Source organism: Siniperca chuatsi, linkage group LG23, assembly GCF_020085105.1.
Source record: "Siniperca chuatsi isolate FFG_IHB_CAS linkage group LG23, ASM2008510v1, whole genome shotgun sequence".
Classification (NCBI taxonomy): domain Eukaryota; kingdom Metazoa; phylum Chordata; class Actinopteri; order Centrarchiformes; family Sinipercidae; genus Siniperca; species Siniperca chuatsi.
Window position 1 is genome coordinate 810,265 of NC_058064.1, and position 20,877 is coordinate 831,141.

The following is a 20,877-nucleotide window of genomic DNA, read 5'->3' on the forward strand; positions in this document are numbered from 1 at the left end:
ATTTTTCCACCTTCCCCTCCCCTCCCCTCTCAGGTGTGCTCCTCTCCTCTCTATTTACAGGAAAAGAGAGGAGAGGGGAGGTGCACACCTGAGAATGAAGTCAGTTCAGACTTCATTTGACATTTTGTACCGACCGCAGAGCAGGAGGGTGAAAACACGGTGAGTGTTTCAACATTATTATGATGTTCCTGTCAGAGTCTCTAAGTCAACTGTCTCTCTGTTGTTGAGGGAAGAAGAGTCAGAACTCAACGGTTTGATTCATCTGTGGATACAAAGTCTGAGCAGAAACTACTGTTGATTATTGCAGCATATGGAGACTGTTGTGTCATACGCACAACTCAAGCAGCTGAACCCAACTTTAGTTTCTTTAAAAAAATGCAAGTTACCTTGTTTTCTTGCTATAAAATGAATCCTGGGTACTATTTGATACGTTGTTTAATGGTATTTTGTATTATATACTTTTACATGTGTACGTTAATTTTCAGCAATTATACAAACAAGCTGACGTTACTCACGCAGGAAACTGAGCTAACACAGTCCTGAAAGAGTAAGTTTGAAATCGGACTCATCTCATCAGCCGAGTTGCTTTATGACAGCGCTCTGAACAACAACAGGTTACAACGAGGTCTCACAGCTTTGTGTATCAGATGAACCGAGACGTCTGTCTGAACTCTGACTGCTGCTGTTAAAGCTGATTCCAAGTCTGTCTTTGTGATAGCAAGATAATACAGTTTAATTTGAATAAATGTAAAATAATTAAGAAGCTGCCAGCTTTACAGGTGGAGTACAGACTCTATTGCACTGTGTGTGTGTGTGTGTGTGTGTGTCCAGTGTTACTGTTGCTGTAAAAAGAGAGGGGAGGGGAGGGGAAGGGAACACCTGAGTGGAAAAATACACTGTGTGTGTGTGTGTGTGTGTGTGTCCAGTGTTACTGGTTCACCTCTCAGACTGGAGAAGATGAGTTATTTGGAGGAAGAGGAGGACAGATCAGAGTCTCCAGGATCCAGCTGTCTGTCTGTGAAGAGTGACTTTTCCAAAGAGGAACCTCTAAACTTCAGTAATGAACCTGGACCTTCAGACACAAAGTAAGAGACTGTTTCTTCTGCAAACTGACTGAAGAAGATTCAGTTTTTAATGTTATCTGATCATTAAAGCACCATTAGAATATGGATCAGCTGATACTGATCTTTGTGTTGGTTGAGCACTGACAGCATTGTTTCCTCACATTTGGTGGAACGAGAGCTTAACTGCTGTTCTGAAATATGTTTATTGGTTTCTTCAACCAAGATGTCACGTTCAGCATCAGCGGACACATTGTTCTGTTTGCACAGATTCATCCGACAGCCCAGCAGGCAGCAGCGCCTCAGTGGCATCGTCAGCGTTAGGAAATAAACATCTATATTGAAATCGTTTTCACGCCCCACATGTTCCCAACATGCATACGGAGAAATCAACATAACTATTTATTGTTATTATCAAATCCTGATCACGTGTCATGTTAGTGTTACAAGTACTATTGATATGTGAACATGTGTTGTTTCCACAGACAGAGAGCAGAGTCTCCAGGATCCAGCTGTCTGTCTGCGAAGAGTGATCGGTCCAAACATGATCCTCCTTTCTTCAGTAATGAACCTGGACCCTCAGTCACAAAGAGTCATGGGAGACCGATTCTTCTGTAAGCTGACCTGAAGAAGATTCAGTGTTCAATGTTCAAATTTAATGTATTTTGACGTTCAAAGGATCAAAATATGGGAAGAGGGAATGGAAATGTGTACAAACAGCCTGCTGATTTCTCCTGACTGTTGATGCCGTCCATCTAATGCTCCAGTACAGTGTGACGTGATGAAGCAGCCAGTAACACTTATTAAGTGGGCCTGTTACTGTTGTTTCTGTCCTCATTATTCTTTCTTCTTTTTCGCCGCTAAAAGTGTTTGTGCAGTAAAAGCCGTGAGTGCAAAAGTCACCAAAACTGGCAGGTGGGTTGCAAATTCCACCCACTACTCAGGCACGTAATGACACTCATTGACCTCAAGGTGGCACTGTAACAATGAAGTTTGTTTTCACAATCATCTTAAACGGCTTGGCCTAGAGTCGAAATTCAGTCATTTTAACTCTCAAGTCATCTGCATCTGGTCTTCTGCTCTAAAAAGTTTTCAACTTTTCCCTCAAAATCCTTTTTCCAACATCTTGTCAGAAACCGCTGCGCCAATCGTCCCAAAACTTTGTCCGGATCATCTACCGACTCCACTGATCTTAAGTTGTTCGAGACATTTCGATACGTCGATCCGTTTCAGTTATACAAGCCGATCAATTTTGATCAAAATAGCAACAAATGTAGTCATGTGAAACGCTGTAATGAAACAAAGATTGCTGAACCCAAAGACTCAGATGTTCGTAGAATAAGAATCTGGTAGTCGGGCTGAGTGGAGACGCGGAGCAGGCAGCGAGGGCTGTTCCGTAACTCGACGAGTTGTCTTAGCGTTGTGGAGAGGCTGGCAGACGATGGAGACCGACACGTGGACTCCGGGAATTGTTTGTTGTGGCAGAGAGCAGAGCAGGTAGCACAGAGCCTGAGCACAGGGAAACAACGGCTCAGGCAGGAATCCAAACACATGAAGCAAAATCACAAGACTGGAGTTACTTGGCCGTTCCGTTACCACGTGGGCTAAGTGACGATCCGGTGAAGAGCCAGGTATATATGCTGCAGAGGCTTGATTAGTGGCTGAGCCTCAGGTGTGCAGCAGGTGGTGAGGGAGAGCACAGTGGAGCAGAACATTACTCAGGAGGATTTCATGAAGCTCCACCATGAGATGTTTGAGCTGCCAGTGATTAAGTGTCTGAATAAAAACGGGCAGTTTCCGGCACGGCTGTCAGGATGTGGTCTAAATTCAGCTTTTTGGACACCAGGCGCTCTTGTTGGATGATGTTCATAACTCTGGAAAGCTTTTGAGAGCTGCGAGCTTTGCAAACACCACGGTAACAAACTGTTGTTTAGTTACAAGGTAGAGGTTTGTGATATGACCTCAGTGAGCTGTTTTGTTCCTTAAATTTAAGAGACCGTCTCTCATATTCAGACAATGATTTACATTCATGATGGGAATAACATTTTATTTGAAAGTGAATTAAAAACCATCAGGATGTGAACAGAAGAGCCACATATGTAGGGCAAACCGTGAGCTGTGGGTCGGTCACCACTAATGTAATGTGTTATAATGAATGTGTTCGTCTCCACAGAGAGAAGAAGAGGAGGAGTCGTGTTTCTGTGGAGGAGCAGCCGTCCTGCTGTGCTTTGTGTCGGGACGTCCTGAAGGATCCAGTCTCTACCAGCTGTGGACACTGGTTCTGCAGACGGTGCATCACCTCATACTGGGACCAGTCTGCTTCATCAGGAGACTCCTCCTGTCCCCAGTGTGGAGAACGATCCAGAACAAGACCTGGACTGCAGACAGCCAGCCAGACCAGCACTGTACAAAGTAAGACTGTACACCTGTCTGCTGATGTCATCATGTCTGAAAACAGGATTCTTCTTGTTTATTTGTCGTGTTTTACAGCAGAGACATTAAAGATGTTTATAAAAATCAGAACATTTAAAATCCTTTATTTTGTTTTGATGTTTTAATGTTGGTCCTGAAAATAATCACCAGATTCTCAAAATCTTTGTTAGTGTCACATGTTTCCTTCTCTTTCAGCAGAAAGTGGTCTGCAGGAGGTTTTAGATGAACATAGGATCAGTCTGAGGAGGAGATGTGAACGTGTGACTGAAGGAAATGATGAAACAGGAAGTGGAACCCTCCTCAACAGGATCTTCACTGAGCTCTACATCACAGAGGGACCGAGTGAAGAGGTTAATACCCAACATGAGGTGGGGCAGCTTGAGACAGCTTCCAAGATGGAGACCCTCCATGACACTCCAATCAAGTGCCACGACATCTTTAAAGCCTTACCCGGCCAACAGAGACACATCAGAGTCGTTCTGACGAACGGCGTTGCTGGCGTTGGAAAAACCTTCTCGGTGCAGAAGTTCGCTCTGGACTGGGCAGAGGGCTTGGAAAACCAAGACGTCAGTCTGCTGATTCTGCTTTCGTTCAGGGAGCTGAACTTGATCAGAGATGAGCGGTACAGTCTTCTCCAGCTGCTCCATGTTTTCCATCCAACATTACAGAAGGTCACAGCAGAGAAGCTCGCTGTCTGGAAACTTCTGTTCATCTTTGACGGCCTGGATGAAAGCAGACTTTCACTGGATTTCCACAACAATGAGGTTGTGTCTGATGTCACACAGGAGTCATCAGTCAACGTGCTGCTGACAAACCTCATTGAGGGGAACCTGCTTCCCTTGGCTCTCGTCTGGATCACTTCCCGACCTGCAGCAGCCAATCAGATCCCTCCTTCATGTGTTGGCAGGGTAACAGAAGTACGAGGCTTCACTGACGCCCAGAAGGAGGAGTACTTCAGGAGGAGAGTCAGTGATGAAGAGTTGTCCAGCAGAATCATCTCGCACATCAAGACATCCAGGAGCCTCCACATCATGTGTCTAATCCCAGTCTTCTGCTGGATCACTGCTACAGTTCTGGAGCACATGTTGACTACAGACCAGAGAGGAGAGCTGCCCAAGACCCTGACTGACCTGTACTCACACTTCCTGCTGGTTCAGACAAAGAGGAAGAAGCAGAAGTACGATGAGGGTCATGAGACGAGTCCACAGGAGCTGATGGAGGCTGATAGGAAGGTTCTTCTGAAGCTGGGGAGGCTGGCGTTTGAACAGCTAGAGAAAGGAAACATCATGTTCTACCAGGAAGACCTGGAGCAGTGTGGTCTGGATGTCTCAGAGGCCTCGGTGTACTCAGGAGTTTGTACAGAGATCTTCAGAAGAGAAAGCGTGATCTTCCAGAAAACAGTCTACTGCTTTGTTCATCTGAGCGTTCAGGAGTTTCTGGCTGCCGTCTACATGTTCCACTGTTACACTGACAGGAAGACAGAGGTACTGAAGGACTTCCTGGGGAAAGACTGGAAACGCAGAGGCTCAAACCCAAAGTCTTTTCTCAAGAAGAGTTCTACGTTTTTTGGAAATGACTCATCCCTGGATGTCTTCCTGAGGAGCGCCATGCAGAAATCCCTTGAAAGTGAAAATGGCCACCTGGACCTGTTTGTCCGCTTCCTTCATGGTCTCTCTATTGAGTCCAACCAGAGACTCTTAGGAGGCCTGCTGGGTCAGACAGACAACAGTCCAGAAATCATCCAGAGAGCCATCAACAACCTGAAGGAGATGAACAGTGATGAGAGCTCTCCTGATAGAAGCATCAACATCTTCCACTGTCTGACGGAGATGAACGACCACTCAGTCCATCAGGAGATCCAAGAGTTCCTGAAGTCAGAGAACAGATCAGAGAAGGAACTCTCTGAGATCCACTGCTCAGCTCTGGCCTACATGCTGCAGATGTCAGAGGAGGTTCTGGATGAGTTGGACCTGGAGAAGTACAGAACATCAGAGGAGGGACGATGGAGACTGATTCCAGCTGTGAAGAACTGCAGAAAGGCTCTGTAAGTCCGGATGTGATTAACATTATAAATCTGAAATTCTTATTATTCTTAAATTAGTGTTCCATTTGTTTATTGCAAACATTATATGTCAGTTGTATTTCGTCACTGATTCTTGAGCTGTTTCAAACGCTGTGAGTGAATAAAATGTAGATTTTCAGTTGGTTGTGTTTTATAGCTGTCAAGTTAATGACAGTTATTCTATTTATTTCTAATAATTGTTACATTTTACAGTTTTTTCTTCTATTTATCTTCCTTTGGGTAATGTAGGCGACATGCAAACCTGGTAAAACACATGAAGGACTTGAGAGGTTGAGGTTTTATCAGAGCATCATTCGATCACAACATATAGCAGTATTTTTTTCAGTGAATCAGTAAAGTTATTATTACCTGAGTAGGTTCTGCAAAGTGTCTTATATAATCACACATACAGGTAATACCTGATTGTTTTACCACTATGCTGAAGGGTTTAAAATAAGATCTGTATTATTAAAGGAAATTTTATGAATTAGCTTTTAATTACTTTTAATTCTTTATCTTTTGCTGAAGCAGCCACTGTGGCTACAAGTGACAGTTATGGGATAATGTTGAATGCTGTAACAGTGATTTGGTAGCACGTAGAGAAAAGTCATCAAATGAGCGAACTGATTCAGTAACGTCAGTTACACAACAACATCTATCGAAAGTTTGCTAACATTAATTAACATTAGCCACCGTAAACTACTGGTCCTATGAGACAAAGACTGTCACTGTAAAACCTCTGAGTGTGTCGAACCGAGCAATGGTGCATTTTATTGTTTATGAATTCAACTTTTCATTTTAAAGAGAGAAGTTGTGTTACATTGTCTTGTTTTGAAGTCTTTTGGTAGCGCTTTATATTACAGCCCGCAACGTACAGTGAAATTACTCCGGAGTTACGGTGTAATCTAGCGGTGTTCAATACAGTACGTACCAATGCATATATGTCGTACTGCGGAACAAGATGTGAAGTTATGGAATAAGGGGGCAACAATTCGGGATCTTACAAAGAACTTACACTGTAGATATTTTTTAACTACTGGGTACCTATTCTACTATTACAGGGTTTGTACGACCTACTGAGCAATAATCTGGACGCTTAGAGAGAATTTAAACTGTAGTCATTATATTTATTATTGAATTACTGGGTATGCAGTCATGTACAACAAGCCAGCATGTCGATGTTACTGAACCCCAAATTGCTCCTGAAGGCTGTGCATGACTACTTTTGTTCTGATGAGCAGTTGGCAGCTGCCATCAGTGTGTGAATGGGGTGAATGACATGTAGTGGGAAGCACTTTGAGTGGTCAGAAGAGTAGAAAGGTGCTACAAGTACAGTCCATTTACCATTTAACAGTCACTGAATTTTCCCACTTATGGACGTGAACCTGACAGCAGCAGGTAGCAAACAGAGATCATCTTTCCAACTGTAACAGTTCACTGAATTGGAAAAATTATTTTCTAATCCAGATGGCCTCACACTAACTTTGTGGAGACAGACATGGGATCAGATCACACTGACAAACTGTGGACATTATGGAAGCCTAAATGTAGCTACATTTTATCTCCTTCATCTGCAAGATTAAAGCAAAACAAAGAATATAAGTCTGCAGGTATGAGAGAGAGTGAATTATTGTTTCATGTCAAACACAGTGAGAAATGTTTACTTGAACCAACCTTATGTTGTTTTTTTGTTGTTGTATATATTCAATTCAGATCCTCAACTGAGGTTTCAGTTCTTTGGTTCAAATTTTTCGGGATTTGTCTGAGCACATTTCAGTTTTTTCAGAAATGTTCTGTCTTTTCAAATGGCTGAACAATTGTTAGAGTAATGAAAAGTAGAGAAATGAAATGTTTGACAGGACAGTTTTTCAGCTTCCACAGACTCACATTGTGGTCCATCAGTCAGTGGAGATGATGTCAGTACTGATGAGGCTGTAGAGCGTGTGAGGGATGTGAATGTGGTTATTGAAGATCTGATGACAGCAGATAAAAACAGGCTTCAGAGAGTTTGAGCTTCTGTGTAAACAGAGAGAGACACAGGTTAGATAAAGACATGAATGCAAAGCTCAATAAAGGTGAAGGGGCCAATGGCCCCTTGGACCCACTACTACTGGCACCCATGCATCAAACTCACAGTTCCTCTGGTTGTGCTGCTCATTTGAACATGTCAAAAGGTGCAGCACTCTTCAACAAACAACTATTCCACCAACTTAAAGTGTAACTAAACCCCTAAATTCTGCTAGCTCCTTCCCTCCCGGGGACGGGATGCGATCCGCATTAACTTTGGGCCAGGACCACAAGGAAAAATCAGCATCCCCCCGAGCTACGATTTTTCAAAGTTTCGGCGATGTGTTCCCGTTTGTCATAGTTCCCGAACCAGCCACCAGGTGGCACTGGACCATTTGTCAGCACCCGTGTCATAGTGATATTTGAAAACACCCCATTCTGAGGTATGCCAAATGTCAAAATATAAGGGTATTTCTTACATTTTGACATTTGGCATACCTTTAAATGAGGTGTTCAGGGAATCCAAATGTCACTCTGACAAATGGGAACATTTTTGACATTTGGGAACACCATCACTGTTCATCCGAAACATCAAAAATATTCCCAAGTGGACCCATACCTAAGGGATCCTTTATACCCTTTACACTCGAGCTAGAACCTTTTCCAGAATACAGTTGGTGCTGCAGTGAAGAGCTGACGTGAATTTGGTGGTTCTGGGTGTATGCCTAAAGACCTGCACAAAGGTCAAGAGGTCGCCAATGTTTTTTTATTATTAATTTTATTATTTAAAATTCATATTTTCTCATAGAAACGTCCCAGAGACCCCAGATTTTACACATACAGTGTGGGCGGGGCCTAGAACAAGCCCACATCACCAAATTCCCTCTGCGGCATCTAGAGAAAAAAAGTCTGGTATATTTGAACAATCAAGGGAGGACGGGGTGAGCCAGAGCTCTGATTTTTTTAGTATGTTGTTGCCGGGCCCGAGTGGGCCATGGCCATCTTTGTCCGGCCCCTCTAACATGTAGCGTAGCTTCGTGAGATGCGTGACACTTCTCATACATTTGATTGGGAAGTTTCGAAAGGACAAATGAATGGCAGGTTATACCCAAATCTCAACCCGAACTTCAGGAATGTTCCCAAATGGCAATTTTCATATGGCCATATTTCCTGTCAAAAGTCACTGTGACAGATGGGGACATTTTTGAGACTTTGAGATTTTCCTCCAAATCTGACATTTGGCATACCATTGAATGGAGTGGTCAGATGACCCATTTGGCAACCGCCATGTCGAAAATGTGCAATGTACATATTTCCATATGAACATTAATAACAGTAATATTCAACAATGTTCCAGTTTGTCACCGCGGTTTCCCAAATATACAAACAAATATCGGTGGCCAAAAGTTAATCTGTTCCTGTCCTGTTGGGTGGCCGATCCAAACCAGGCAGTGATGGATGTGCAGAGGACAGACGGGATTATTGCAGAGTAGAACTGGATCAGCAGGTTGAAGTTCCTGAGCTGGAACAGGAAGTCCATCCTCTGCTGGGCCTTTTTGATGATGGCGTCGATGTTGGACGCCATGTTTTTGTTTTTTTATAACATTAACCTACTAAGCTACCAAATACACTAAGAAGGTCATATAATAAATTAAATGATCAGTTTTTCAGTCCAACATGTCTGATTTGATATTGATCTTCTAATTCCAGACTTGCCTCAGATCAGCAGCATGTTATTGATCTGTGTTGACATGAATAGGTGTATGAATGTTGTGCTGACATTTGGATGATGTCTGTAGAAGGCTGACATGATGATGATCCACAATAACACAATGACAAAGTCACTCTACTCATTTTAGGGAGAAGCTCATTGATTAGGACATTGTGATGTTGAACTGCACATTTCAAACACATCTGATCGGATTATAAATGGCTTTTTATTTACATCATTTATTCTTTTATCCAGATTGAGGCTCTGCAGTTTGTCAGAGATCAGCTGTGCTTCTCTGGCCTCAGCTCTGAAGTCCAACCCCTCCCATCTGAGAGATCTTGACCTGAGTCTCAACAAGCTGCAGGATTCAGGAGTGAAGCTGCTGTCTGCTGGACTGGATAGTCCACACTGCAGACTGGAGACTCTGAGGTCAGACACCATCCGTGGTGACACTAAACTGCAGGCATGAGGCTGATATTATACTGACATATTTGGCATCTTTGGAAACTTTGGGATCTTGAGTCGAATGTGAAATCAGTTTCTGTGGGTTTTTATTTGTGTTTGGCTGCACAACATGAGTTTGTCTAGATGGAGCCACTGGTGGAGCTGGCAGAGGTTAAGAGGTGAAGTCATTACATCTTTATTGAAGTAGCAGCACGTTGGAATTAATATCAATGAGAGCTCTTTTGACTTTTTGTATTTTACACTTTTGAACCTGCAGCCTGTTGGGTTCAGGTGTTTGGAGTTTCCATTTTCTAAACTTCTACTTTCTAAAACTTTTTCAGCTCTGAGCAGATTATTAAACACTGAATGATTTCAAGCAGGAATATCGTCATCTAAAGTTACATCATTTATTCTTTATTCAGATTGAGGCGCTGCAGTTTGTCAGAGATCAGCTGTGCTTTTCTGGCCTCAGTTCTGAAGTCCAACCCCTCCCATCTGAGAGAGCTGGACCTGAGTTACAACATCCTGCAGGATTCAGGAGTGAAGCTGTTGTCTGCTGGATTGGAGAGTCCACACTGCAGACTGGAGACTCTGAGGTCAGACACCATCTGTGGTGACACTAAACTGCAGGCATGAGGCTGATATTATATTGATCCACACTGAGTATCTTCATGCTAAAGTCAGTTTTCTTCTTCAGTGGTTTAGTCCATTGACTGAGGCAGAGCGATGTTGAGCTACACATTTAAAACCTGAATATAACAAGAAAAATCTCCACTGGATAATTCACTCTCCGACTCTTAAACTCTGAAGAAATAAATAATCTCTGTTTCAACTACCAGGCAATAACAAATATATTCAATATTTGCTTTTTTCCAACATGTTTATGAAGCTATATGATGCTTATACTGACTGAAGAGTTTAAACTGAAGAAGCTTTGATTTTATGACTCCACAAGTCCTAAAAGAAACATTGTAGATGTCTTTTGTTCACATTTCCCCAAAATTCATCCTGACATATTTGGCATCTTTGGAAACTTTGGGATCTTGATTCGAATCTGAAATCAGTTTCTGTGGGTTTTTATTTGAGTTTGGCTGCACAACATGAGTTTGTCTAGATGGAGCCACTGGTGGAGCTGGCAGAGGTTAAGAGGTGAAGTCACTGCGTTTTTACTGAAGTAGCAGCACGTTGGAATTAATCTTAATGAAAGCTCTTTTGACTTTTTGTATTTTACAGTTTTGAACCTGCAGCCTGTTGGGTTCAGGTGTTTGGAGTTTCCATTTTCTAAACTTCAACATTCTACACCTTCTTCAGCTCTGAGCAGATTATTAAACACTGAATGATTCTAAGCAGAAACATTGTCGTCTAAAGACGGTGTAGTCCCTCATTCGTCCAAGAGTGTTCCATGGTAGAAACGCTTTCAGTCGTAGTCATCTGGACACTGTTTTCAGAATCAAGACGTTTCGCATCCCATCGGGAAGTCATTCTCAAACTTGATTCTGAAAACAGTGTCCAGATGACTACGACTGAAACCTTTTCTACCATTGTCTTCTAAAGTTACATCATTCATTCTTTATTCAGATTGATTCGCTGCAGTTTGTCAGAGATCAGCTGTGCTTTTCTGGCCTCAGCTCTGAAGTCCAACCCCTCCCATCTGAGAGAGCTGGACCTGAGTGACAACAAGCTGCAGGATGCAGGAGTGAAGCTGCTGTCTGCTGGACTGGTGGGTCCACACTGCAGACTGGAGACTCTGAGGTCAGTTCACTGACTCTCTGTTACTATTGTAGATCTGATGTGTTTATTTAACAATTGAACCTAATTTATGTTCATACATAACTCACATCCATAAAGTTGTAAATTTCCTGGTGTTCATATTTTCATGTTTCTTGTACTAAATTTAGTCTGCAGTCACAAAAGACTTGTTTTTCTTAGAGAAACTAGAAAATGTCTGCTGTTAGCTGTTAAAGTAAATTAATGTTTATCATGTTTGGTAAATGGTCACATGTGTATACAGAAGATCCTCTGAACTAATGTTTGTTTTAAACTGATCAAGTTTACTTGCTGAAGTAGAAATATTTCTTTGGTTTCTGTTGATTTTAATGTATTTTCACAAATAATGTCTGATCATTGATATTGATCCTTCAGAACACACACACAGAGGAACACAGAGATCAAAGTATATTTCCAGTGCAGCTGTTTAAAGGATCAATATAGTTTTTTCTGCTGTAATTCCAGACTTGCCTGAGATCAGCAGCATGTTATTGATCTGTGTTGACATGAATAGGTGTATGATTGTTGTGCTGACATTTGGATGATGTCTGTAGAAGGCTGACATGATGATGATCCACAATAACACAATGACAAAGTCACTCTACTTATTTTAGGGAGAAGCTCATTGATTAGGACATAGTGATGTTGAGCTACACATTTCAAACCTGAACACATCTGATCGGATTATAAATGGCTTTTTATTTACATCATTTATTCTTTTATCCAGATTGAGGAGCTGCAGGTTTTCAGAGATCAGCTGTGCTTCTCTGGCCTCAGTTCTGAAGTCCAACCCCTCCCATCTGAGAGAGCTGGACCTGAGTAATAACAAGCTGCAGGATTCAGGATTGAAGCTACTGTCTGCTGGACTGGAGAGTCCACACTGCAGACTGGAGACTCTGAGGTCAGACACCATCTGTGGTGACACTAAACTGCAGGCATGAGGCTGATATTATACTGATCCACACTGAGTATCTTCATGCTAAAGTCTGTTTTCTTCTTCAGTGGTTTAGTCTATTGACTGAGGCAGAGCGATGTTGAGCTACACATTTAAAACCTGAATATAACAAGAAAAATCTCCACTGGATAATTCCCTCTGCACCTCTTAAACTCTGAAGAAATAAATAAACTCTGTTTCAACCACCAGGCAATAACAAATATTTTCATTATTTGCTTTTTTCCAACATGTTTATGAAGCTATATGATGCTTATACTGACTGAAGAGTTTAAACTAAGAAGCTTTGATTTTATGACTCCACAAGTCCTAAAAGAAACATTGTAGATGTCTTTTGTTCACATTTCCCCAAAATTCATCCTGACATATTTGGCATCTTTGGAAACTTTGGGATCTTGAGTCGAATCTGAAATCAGTTTCTGTGGGTTTTTATTTGTGTTTGGCTGCACAACATGAGTTTGTCTAGATGGAGCCACTGGTGGAGCTGGCAGAGGTTAAGAGGTGAAGTCACTACATCTTTATTGAAGTAGCAGCACGTCGTCATTAATATCAATGAGAGTTCTTTTGACTTTTTGTATTTTACAGTTTTGAACCTGTATCCTGTTGGGTTCAGGTGTTTGGAGTTTCCATTTTCTAAACTTCTACATTCTAAATCAGAATCAGAATCAGAAATACTTTATTGATCCCTGAAGGGAAACTCTTTCGTTACAGCTGCTCACTATCACGTCAATGGACACAGGAATAGAAGTACTAAGGAAATCAGAATATAATACACCATAATACAGGCAAGATAAATTAAGTACACTTGTATCCAATAAGTATAAATGTAAAATAAGTTTAAAGTACAAAGTGGATTTACCAGTTGATGATAAGTATGTACGGTATAATAATACAATGTAATAATATAAGTAATAAGTAATAGAGTATGTACTGTCAAGTTAAGTGTAGCTTATTAAGATGATTATGAGATGGTGGATATTGCACAGCAGTAATAGATGTATGAATAAATATCAATAAATGGGGAATTTTAAACTGAAAAGAGTATATTGCACACCAGTATTAAACAGAGAATATTGCACAATTATTTCAAGTATTGCAGTGATGTTAATGATCAATGTCCAGTTTAGTGACTTAGGGTCATACAGACTGACACTTAGAGGGAGGAGTTAAATAGTTTGATGGCCACAGGCAGGAATGACTTCCTGTGGCGCTCTGTGGTGCATTGTGGGGGGATGAGTCTTCCGCTGAAGGTACTCCTTTGTTTGACCAGCACGTCATGGAGCGGGTGGGAGACACCGTCCAAGATGGCATGTAGTTTGGCCAGCATCCTCCTCTCTGACACCACCGCCAGAGAGTCCAGCTCCACCCCCACAACGTCACCGGCCTTACGGATCAGTTTGTTGAGTCTGTTGGCGCCCGCTACCCTCAACCTGCTGGCTCAGCATGCAACAGCATACGGGACAGCACCGGCCACCACAGACTCATAAAACATCCTCAGCATTGTCTGGCAGATGTTGAAGGACCTCAGCCTCCTCAGGAAACAGAGGCGGCTCTGGCCCTTCCTGTAAAGATCTTGAGTGTTCTTAGCCCAGTCCAGTTTATTGTCCATGTGTACTCCCAGGTACTTGTACTCCTCTACAATGTCCACACTGGACATTGTAGAGGAGTACAAGGGACCCCGGTTTCCACCGACCCCCTGGATGGAAACCGGGGTCGCTGGTGTCTTGGCCCTCCGTAGATCCACAACCAGCTACTTAGACTTTGTTGCATTGAGCTGCAGATGGTTCTGCTCGCACCATGAGACAAAGTTCCCCACCACAGCCCTGTACTCAGACTCATCACCACCGCTGATACATCCCACCACAGCAGAGTCATCAGAAAACTTCTGAAGATGGCAGGACTCTGTGTGGTAGCTGAAGTCCGTGGTGTAGATGGTGAAGAGGAAGGGAGAGAGAACAGTCCCCTGAGGGGCCCCAGTGTTGCTGACCATGCTGTCCGACACACAGTCCTGCAGACCCACATGCTGTGGTCTGCCAGTCAGGTAGTCAACAATCCAGGACTCAAGGGGGGCATCCACCTGCATCACTGCCAGCTTCTCCCCCAGCAGGGCTGGCCGGATGGTGTTGAAAGCACTGGAGAAGTCAAAAAACATGATCCTCACCGTGCTTGCCGGCTTGTCCAGGTGGGTGTAGATGCGGTTCAGCAGGAAGATGATGGTGTCCTCAACTCCCAGCCAGGGCTGGTAGGCAAACTGAAGGGGGTCCAGGAGGGGTCTAACCATGGGCCGTAGCTGTTCCAGCACCAGGGTCTTCATTATGTGGCAGGTCAGTGCCACCGCTCTGTAGTCCTTGGAGCCACTGGGACGCGGCGTCTTTGGCACAGGAGCGAGGCAAGATGTCTTCCACAGAACAGGGACCCTTTGAAGACTCAGGCTCAGGTTGAAGACATGTTGTAGCACTCTCTAGACATGTTGTAGGACTCTTGGCCCTCTTGGCTGCCAGTCGGTGTGAAGCCAGTGATGCTCTTCATGCCGCTCCAGACCTCTCTCATGTTGTTCTGCTGGAGTTTCCACTCCAGCTTCCTCCTGTACTTCTCCTTGGCCTCCCTGATCTTCACCTTCAGGTCGGCCTGGATAGCCCTCACCACCTCCCTGTCACCATCAGTAAAGGCTCTCCTCTTGGCATTCAGGATGTCTTTGATGTCCTTTGTTACCCACGGTTTGTTATTTGGATAGCAATGGACCATCTTAGTTGGGACATTGCAGTCCACACAGAAGTTAATGTAGCCAGTGATGCACTCAGTAAGCCCATCAATGTCCTCTCCATGAGGCTCACAGAGTGCATCCCAGTTTGTCACCTAAAAACATTCCTGCAGTGTCTCATAGTCCTCCTCTGACCATGTGGTCACAGGCTGCCTTTTAACCAGAGGCACATAGCAGGGTTTGAGGTTAACCAGGTTGTGGTCTGACCTACCCGGGGGGGGGAGCTGTATGCGTCCTTAACGTTAGTATACAGCAGGTCCAGTGTCTTCTCCTCTCGAGTACCCTCATTTTCGTAAAGAGCGTAGTTTAAATTATACTTACACACAAGTTACTCAAGTTTTGAAGAAAAGGGAAAGCTAGAAGTTGGAAAAAGTAAGATGAGATGAGACAGAGCAACGGCAACAGGCAGCATGCACATTGGCACATGCGCACTACAGTCTTCAGCTCTGAGCAGATTATTAAACACTGAATGATTTCAAGCAGGAACATTGTCGTCTAAAGTTACATCATTTGTTCTTTATTCAGATTGAGGCGCTGCAGTTCGTCAGAGATCAGCTGTGCTTCTCTAGCCTCAGCTCTGAAGTCCAACCCCTCCCATCTGAGAGAGCTGGACCTGAGTCTCAACAAGCTGCAGGATTCAGGAGTGAAGCTGCTGTCTGCTGGACTGGATAGTCCACACTGCAGACTGCAGACTCTGAGGTCAGACACCATCTGTGGTGACACTAAACTGCAGACATGAGGCTGATATTATACTGGTCCACACTGAGTATCTTCATGCTAAAGTCTGTTTTCAGTGGTTTAGTCCATTGACTGAGGCAGAGCGATGTTGAGCTACACATTTAAAACCTGAATATAACAAGAAAAATCTCCACTGGATAATTCACTCTCCGACTCTTAAACTCTGAAGAAATAAATAATCTCTGTTTCAACTACCAGGCAATAACAAATATTTTCATTATTTGCTTTTTCCAACATGTTTATGAAGCTATATGATGCTTATACTGACTGAAGAGTTTAAACTAAGAAGCTTTGATTTTATGACTCCACAAGTCCTAAAAGAAACATTGTAGATGTCTTTTGTTCACATTTCCCCAAAATTCATCCTGACATATTTGGCATCTTTGGAAACTTTGGGATCTTGAGTCGAATCTGAAATCAGTTTCTGTGGGTTTTTATTTGAGTTTGGCTGCACAACATGAGTTTGTCTAGATGGAGCCACTGGTGGAGCTGGCAGAGGTTAAGAGGTGAAGTCACTACCTCTTTATTGAAGTAGCAGCACGTTGTCATTAATATCAATGAGAGCTCTTTTGACTTTTTGTATTTTACAGTTTTGAACCTGCAGCCTGTTGGGTTCAGGTGTTTGGAGTTTCCATTTTCTAAACTTCTACTTTCTAAAACTTTTTCAGCTCTGAGCAGATTATTAAATGATTTCAAGCAGAAACATTGTCGTCTAAAGTTACATCATTTATTCTTTATTCAGATTGATTCGCTGCAGTTTGTCAGAGATCAGCTGTGCTTCTCTGGCCTCAGCTCTGAAGTCCAACCCCTCCCATCTAAGAGATCTGGACCTGAGTGACAACAAGCTGCAGGATGCAGGAGTGAAGCTGTTGTCTGCTGGACTGGAGGGTCCACACTGCAGACTGGAGACTCTGAGGTCAGTTCACTGACTCTCTGTTACTATTGTAGATCTGATGTGTTTATTTAACAATTGAACCTAATTTATGTTCATACATAACTCACATCCATAAAGTTGTAAATTTCCTGGTGTTCATATTTTCATGTTTTTTGTACTAAATTTAGTCTGCAGTCACAAAAGACTTGTTTTTCTTAGAGAAACTAGAAAATGTCTGCTGTTAGCTGTTAAAGTAAATTAATGTTTATCATGTTTGGTAAATGGTCACATCTGTATACAGAAGATCCTCTGAACTAATGTTTGTTTTAAACTGATCAAGTTTACTTGCTGAAGTAGAAATATTTCTTTGGTTTCTGTTGATTTTAATGTATTTTCACAAATAATGTCTGATCATTGATATTGATCCTTCAGAACACACACACAGAGGAACACAGAGATCAAAGTATATTTCCAGTGCAGCTGTTTAAAGGATCAATATAGTTTTTTCTGCTGTAATTCCAGACTTGCCTGAGATCAGCAGCATGTTATTGATCTGTGTTGACATGAATAGGTGTATGATTGTTGTGCTGACATTTGGATGATGTCTGCAGAAGGCTGACGTGATGATGATCCACAATAACACAATGACAAAGTCACTCTACTCATTTTAGGGAGAAGCTCATTGATTAGGACATAGTGATGTTGAGCTACACATTTCAAACCTGAACACATCTGATCGGATTATAAATTGATTTTTATTTACATCATTTATTCTTTTATCCAGATTGAGGGGCTGCAGGTTGTCAGAGACCAGCTGTGCTTCTCTGGCCTCAGTTCTGAAGTCCAACCCCTCCCATCTGAGAGACCTACAACTGAGTTACAACAAGCTGCAGGATTCAGGAGTGGAGCTGCTGTCTGCTGGACTGGAGAGTCCACACTGCAGACTGGAGACTCTGAGGTCAGACACCATCTGTGGTGACACTAAACTGCAGACATGAGGCTGATATTATATTGATCCACACTGAGTATCTTCATGCTAAAGTCTGTTTTCTTCTTCAGTGGTTTAGTCCATTGACTGTGGCAGAGCGATGTTGAGCTACACATTTAAATCTGAAACAAGAAAAATCTCCACTGGATAATTCCCTCTGCACCTCAATAAACCTAAATAAACTCTGTTTCAACTACCAGGCAATAACAAATATATTCATTATTTGCTTTTTCCAACATGTTTATGAAGCTATATGATGCTTATACTGACTGAAGAGTTTAAACTGAAGAAGCTTTGATTTTATGACTCCACTAGTCCTAAAAGAAACATTGTAGATGTCTTTTGTTCACTTTTCCCCAAATTCATCCTGACATATTTGGCATCTTTGGAAACTTTGGGATCTTGATTCGAATCTTAAATCAAATCTTAAATGTCGTCTAAAATTACATCATTTATTCTTTATTCAGATTGATTCGCTGCAGTTTGTCAGAGATCAGCTGTGCTTTTCTGGCCTCAGCTCTGAAGTCCAACCCCTCCCATCTGAGAGATCTGGACCTGAGTAACAACAAGCTGCAGGATTCAGGAGTGAAGCTGCTGTCTGATCTTGTGAAGAGTCCACACTGTAGACTGGAGACTCTGAGGTCAGTAGGGGGTCCGACTCAGTCCATGCTGGTTCAGCAGTACTGTACTTAACACAGGGAGTTTAATGCGTTACTCCCATGAGGTATCCTTCCACTGTGTGAGCTCCCCAAACAAGTTGTTAGTGCAGCAACAAGGATTAAAACCCTCACAGCCAACTGTACAGCGGTACCTCTACTGGGAATGGAGGTACCTCTACTGGGAATGGAGGTACCTCTACTGGGAATCGAGGTACCTCTACTGGGAATGGAGGTACCTCTACTGGGAATGGAGCCTTGGGTTTCTGCGGCGTTGGGCGAGAACTGTACCACTGCCTAAGACTAGCCTAGCCTAGCACAACAAATCAGTGATTTTACCCATTGAGTGCAGTTTGTCCTTATGTTTGATCTTGTGTTTCTTTTCCTCTCTGCATTCTTTCATTCTTCCAGCAACATTAAAATGCAAGCTGACAATGTAAAGCAACATTTTACAGTCAGGTGCAACTTTTTCTCAAACAAACAGGATTTTACAGTCGAGTGAAAAAGGTTGTTTTGTGTCCTTTGATGAGTTTTGAACTAGACTGACTAGTTATTTCCTCTGATGCAGACACATGAGTGTCTGCAGTCACTTGTAATCTTTGTGGTAAAGACATGATGCGATCAAAGCATTTGATCGGTTTGCTTCATTCATCCAGCTATTGTGCATTAAAGTCTGACCTTTAAATGAGCGTGTGCTCCTTATAATAATATCCAACAATATTTCTCAGTTCCTTTCTTGTTCGAGCCGTGTTTCAAAACTATTCAAGAATTTTGGCCAAATGTTTCTCCCCCCATTCCAGTTTTCATTAATGTTGTTTCTCTTTCACTTCTTCTCTCCATCAGATGAGTCCGATGTCAAACTGGATGTGAAAGAAAACCTGCGTGAGGACGATAAAAAGGGGAGAAAGGAGCAGCTGCTGTGTGAAGTGCTCCAGTATAAACCACGATTGACTTTACTTTAAACACGTGATGAATTACAACTGCAAACAGAAATTACACTTAAAGTGTTGTAAATTAAAATGACTCATGAACAGTTTGAACTCTTTGTGTAATTAGTCATTAGTAATTAAGTTGTTGCAGGAGAAGAAGTTACAGTGTGCTCTCTGCCGTCGTCTTTACAGCTGAAGAAAAGCAGCAGCTATTTGACTTCAGCCTGACCAGCAGGTGGCGCTGTAGCACACAAGTAGATTAATGCAGTGTTGTGTTATTGCTAATTTTAGTGTTTTGTATATTGTCCAAATATTTTATCAATTTGTGCTTTGATGCTTTGCACAGAGAGAGAGAGAATTGAAAACGCCATTGATCAAAATCAGTTCTGGGATATGTGCAACAACAAGCACTACCCATCCAATATGGTGACATCTGGAGAGCACATTTGAAAATCTATACAAAGACATACCAATAAATCTAATTAATTCAGATGAATGTATTATAAAAGAAAAACTCCAAACATTAGAAGAAACAATTAAAGGCAACGTAGAAAAGGTTTCAGTCGTAGTCGTCTGGACACTGTTTTCAGAATCAAGACGTTTCGGCTCCCATCCGGAAGTCATTCTCAATTGTGAAAATGGTCTGAGAACTCAGAAATTTAAGCTACTCTGTGTTGCTTAAGCCCCGCCCTCAGGGAGGAGTCTACCTGAGTGTCTGCTGATTACCCTGCCTAGTTTCACCTGAAACTGACCTTCTTTTGTTTCCATGATGGCCCAGTAATCAGGCCTATTGTTTTCTGGCTGCACCTCCCTCCTCCCACCTTGTTGTGAGGGTGACAGCAGCACCAGATCATCAGCATAGAGCAGGACTCTCACTTCCTTGTTGTTAAGGGTTAGGCCTCCGGCGTGCTCCAACAGCACTGCTGGGTCATCGATGAAGATGTTAAATCGAGCTGCTGCCCTGAAAGACGCCTCTAATAATATATAACGGCGTCTATTCATGCGTCGTTGTTTCCTCCTCTGTTGGGTTTATATATGCGAGGAGGCTGCACTGCTGAGGGTTCAGCTGTGTGCACCTGCCAGAGAAACATCAGCTTCTCACGGTCCAGATCTCAGGAAAGCGACCTGACAGCTTCAACAAGTGCAGCAGGGCTGCTGTTCTGATTGTTACAGCTCCCATGTTTAATCTGTTATGGGGGCTATGTGCCGGACTCTTTCTGATGACATCGCGGTGACATCATGTTTCATGAATGAACTCGCTCAGTGATTGGTTGACACATGCTGACGCATCTCCCTCCTAAAAAGAAAAAGCTCCCTCTCACCTCGTCATCAAAGCTAATGATGGTGCTTTGTGTTCAGCATTGTCATGTCGGCGCTGCCCTCTGCTGGACACCGAAACTCAACACACCTCCCAACTTTGTTTTCAGTCTTGTGATTTGATTGTAATGTGGTTTGAAAAACATTTCATTCAGTTATTACAGACAAAAAGCTAAA

The 20,877-nt window shown here is 42.6% G+C and overlaps 1 protein-coding gene across 3 annotated transcripts; it reads left to right on the top strand.

Moving 5' to 3' along the window:
- Window positions 1-19,490, top strand: LOC122871546 (protein NLRC3-like). 3 transcript variants are annotated; one of them, XM_044186771.1, is made up of 9 exons: window positions 1-159; window positions 927-1,085; window positions 1,547-1,675; window positions 3,235-3,473; window positions 3,690-5,538; window positions 9,530-9,703; window positions 16,679-16,852; window positions 17,595-18,439; window positions 19,298-19,490. In XM_044186771.1, the coding sequence occupies exons 1-8, from the start codon at window positions 95-97 to the stop codon at window positions 17,806-17,808; spliced, it is 3,003 nt and encodes a 1,000-aa protein (XP_044042706.1). In that variant the 5' UTR covers window positions 1-94; the 3' UTR covers window positions 17,809-18,439; window positions 19,298-19,490. The 3 variants fall into 3 exon arrangements, with proteins under 3 accessions (XP_044042706.1, XP_044042707.1, XP_044042708.1); XM_044186772.1 differs by having other exon boundaries at window positions 3,693-5,538; XM_044186773.1 differs by lacking the exon at window positions 17,595-18,439.
- Window positions 19,491-20,877: the final 1,387 nt, after the last annotated feature.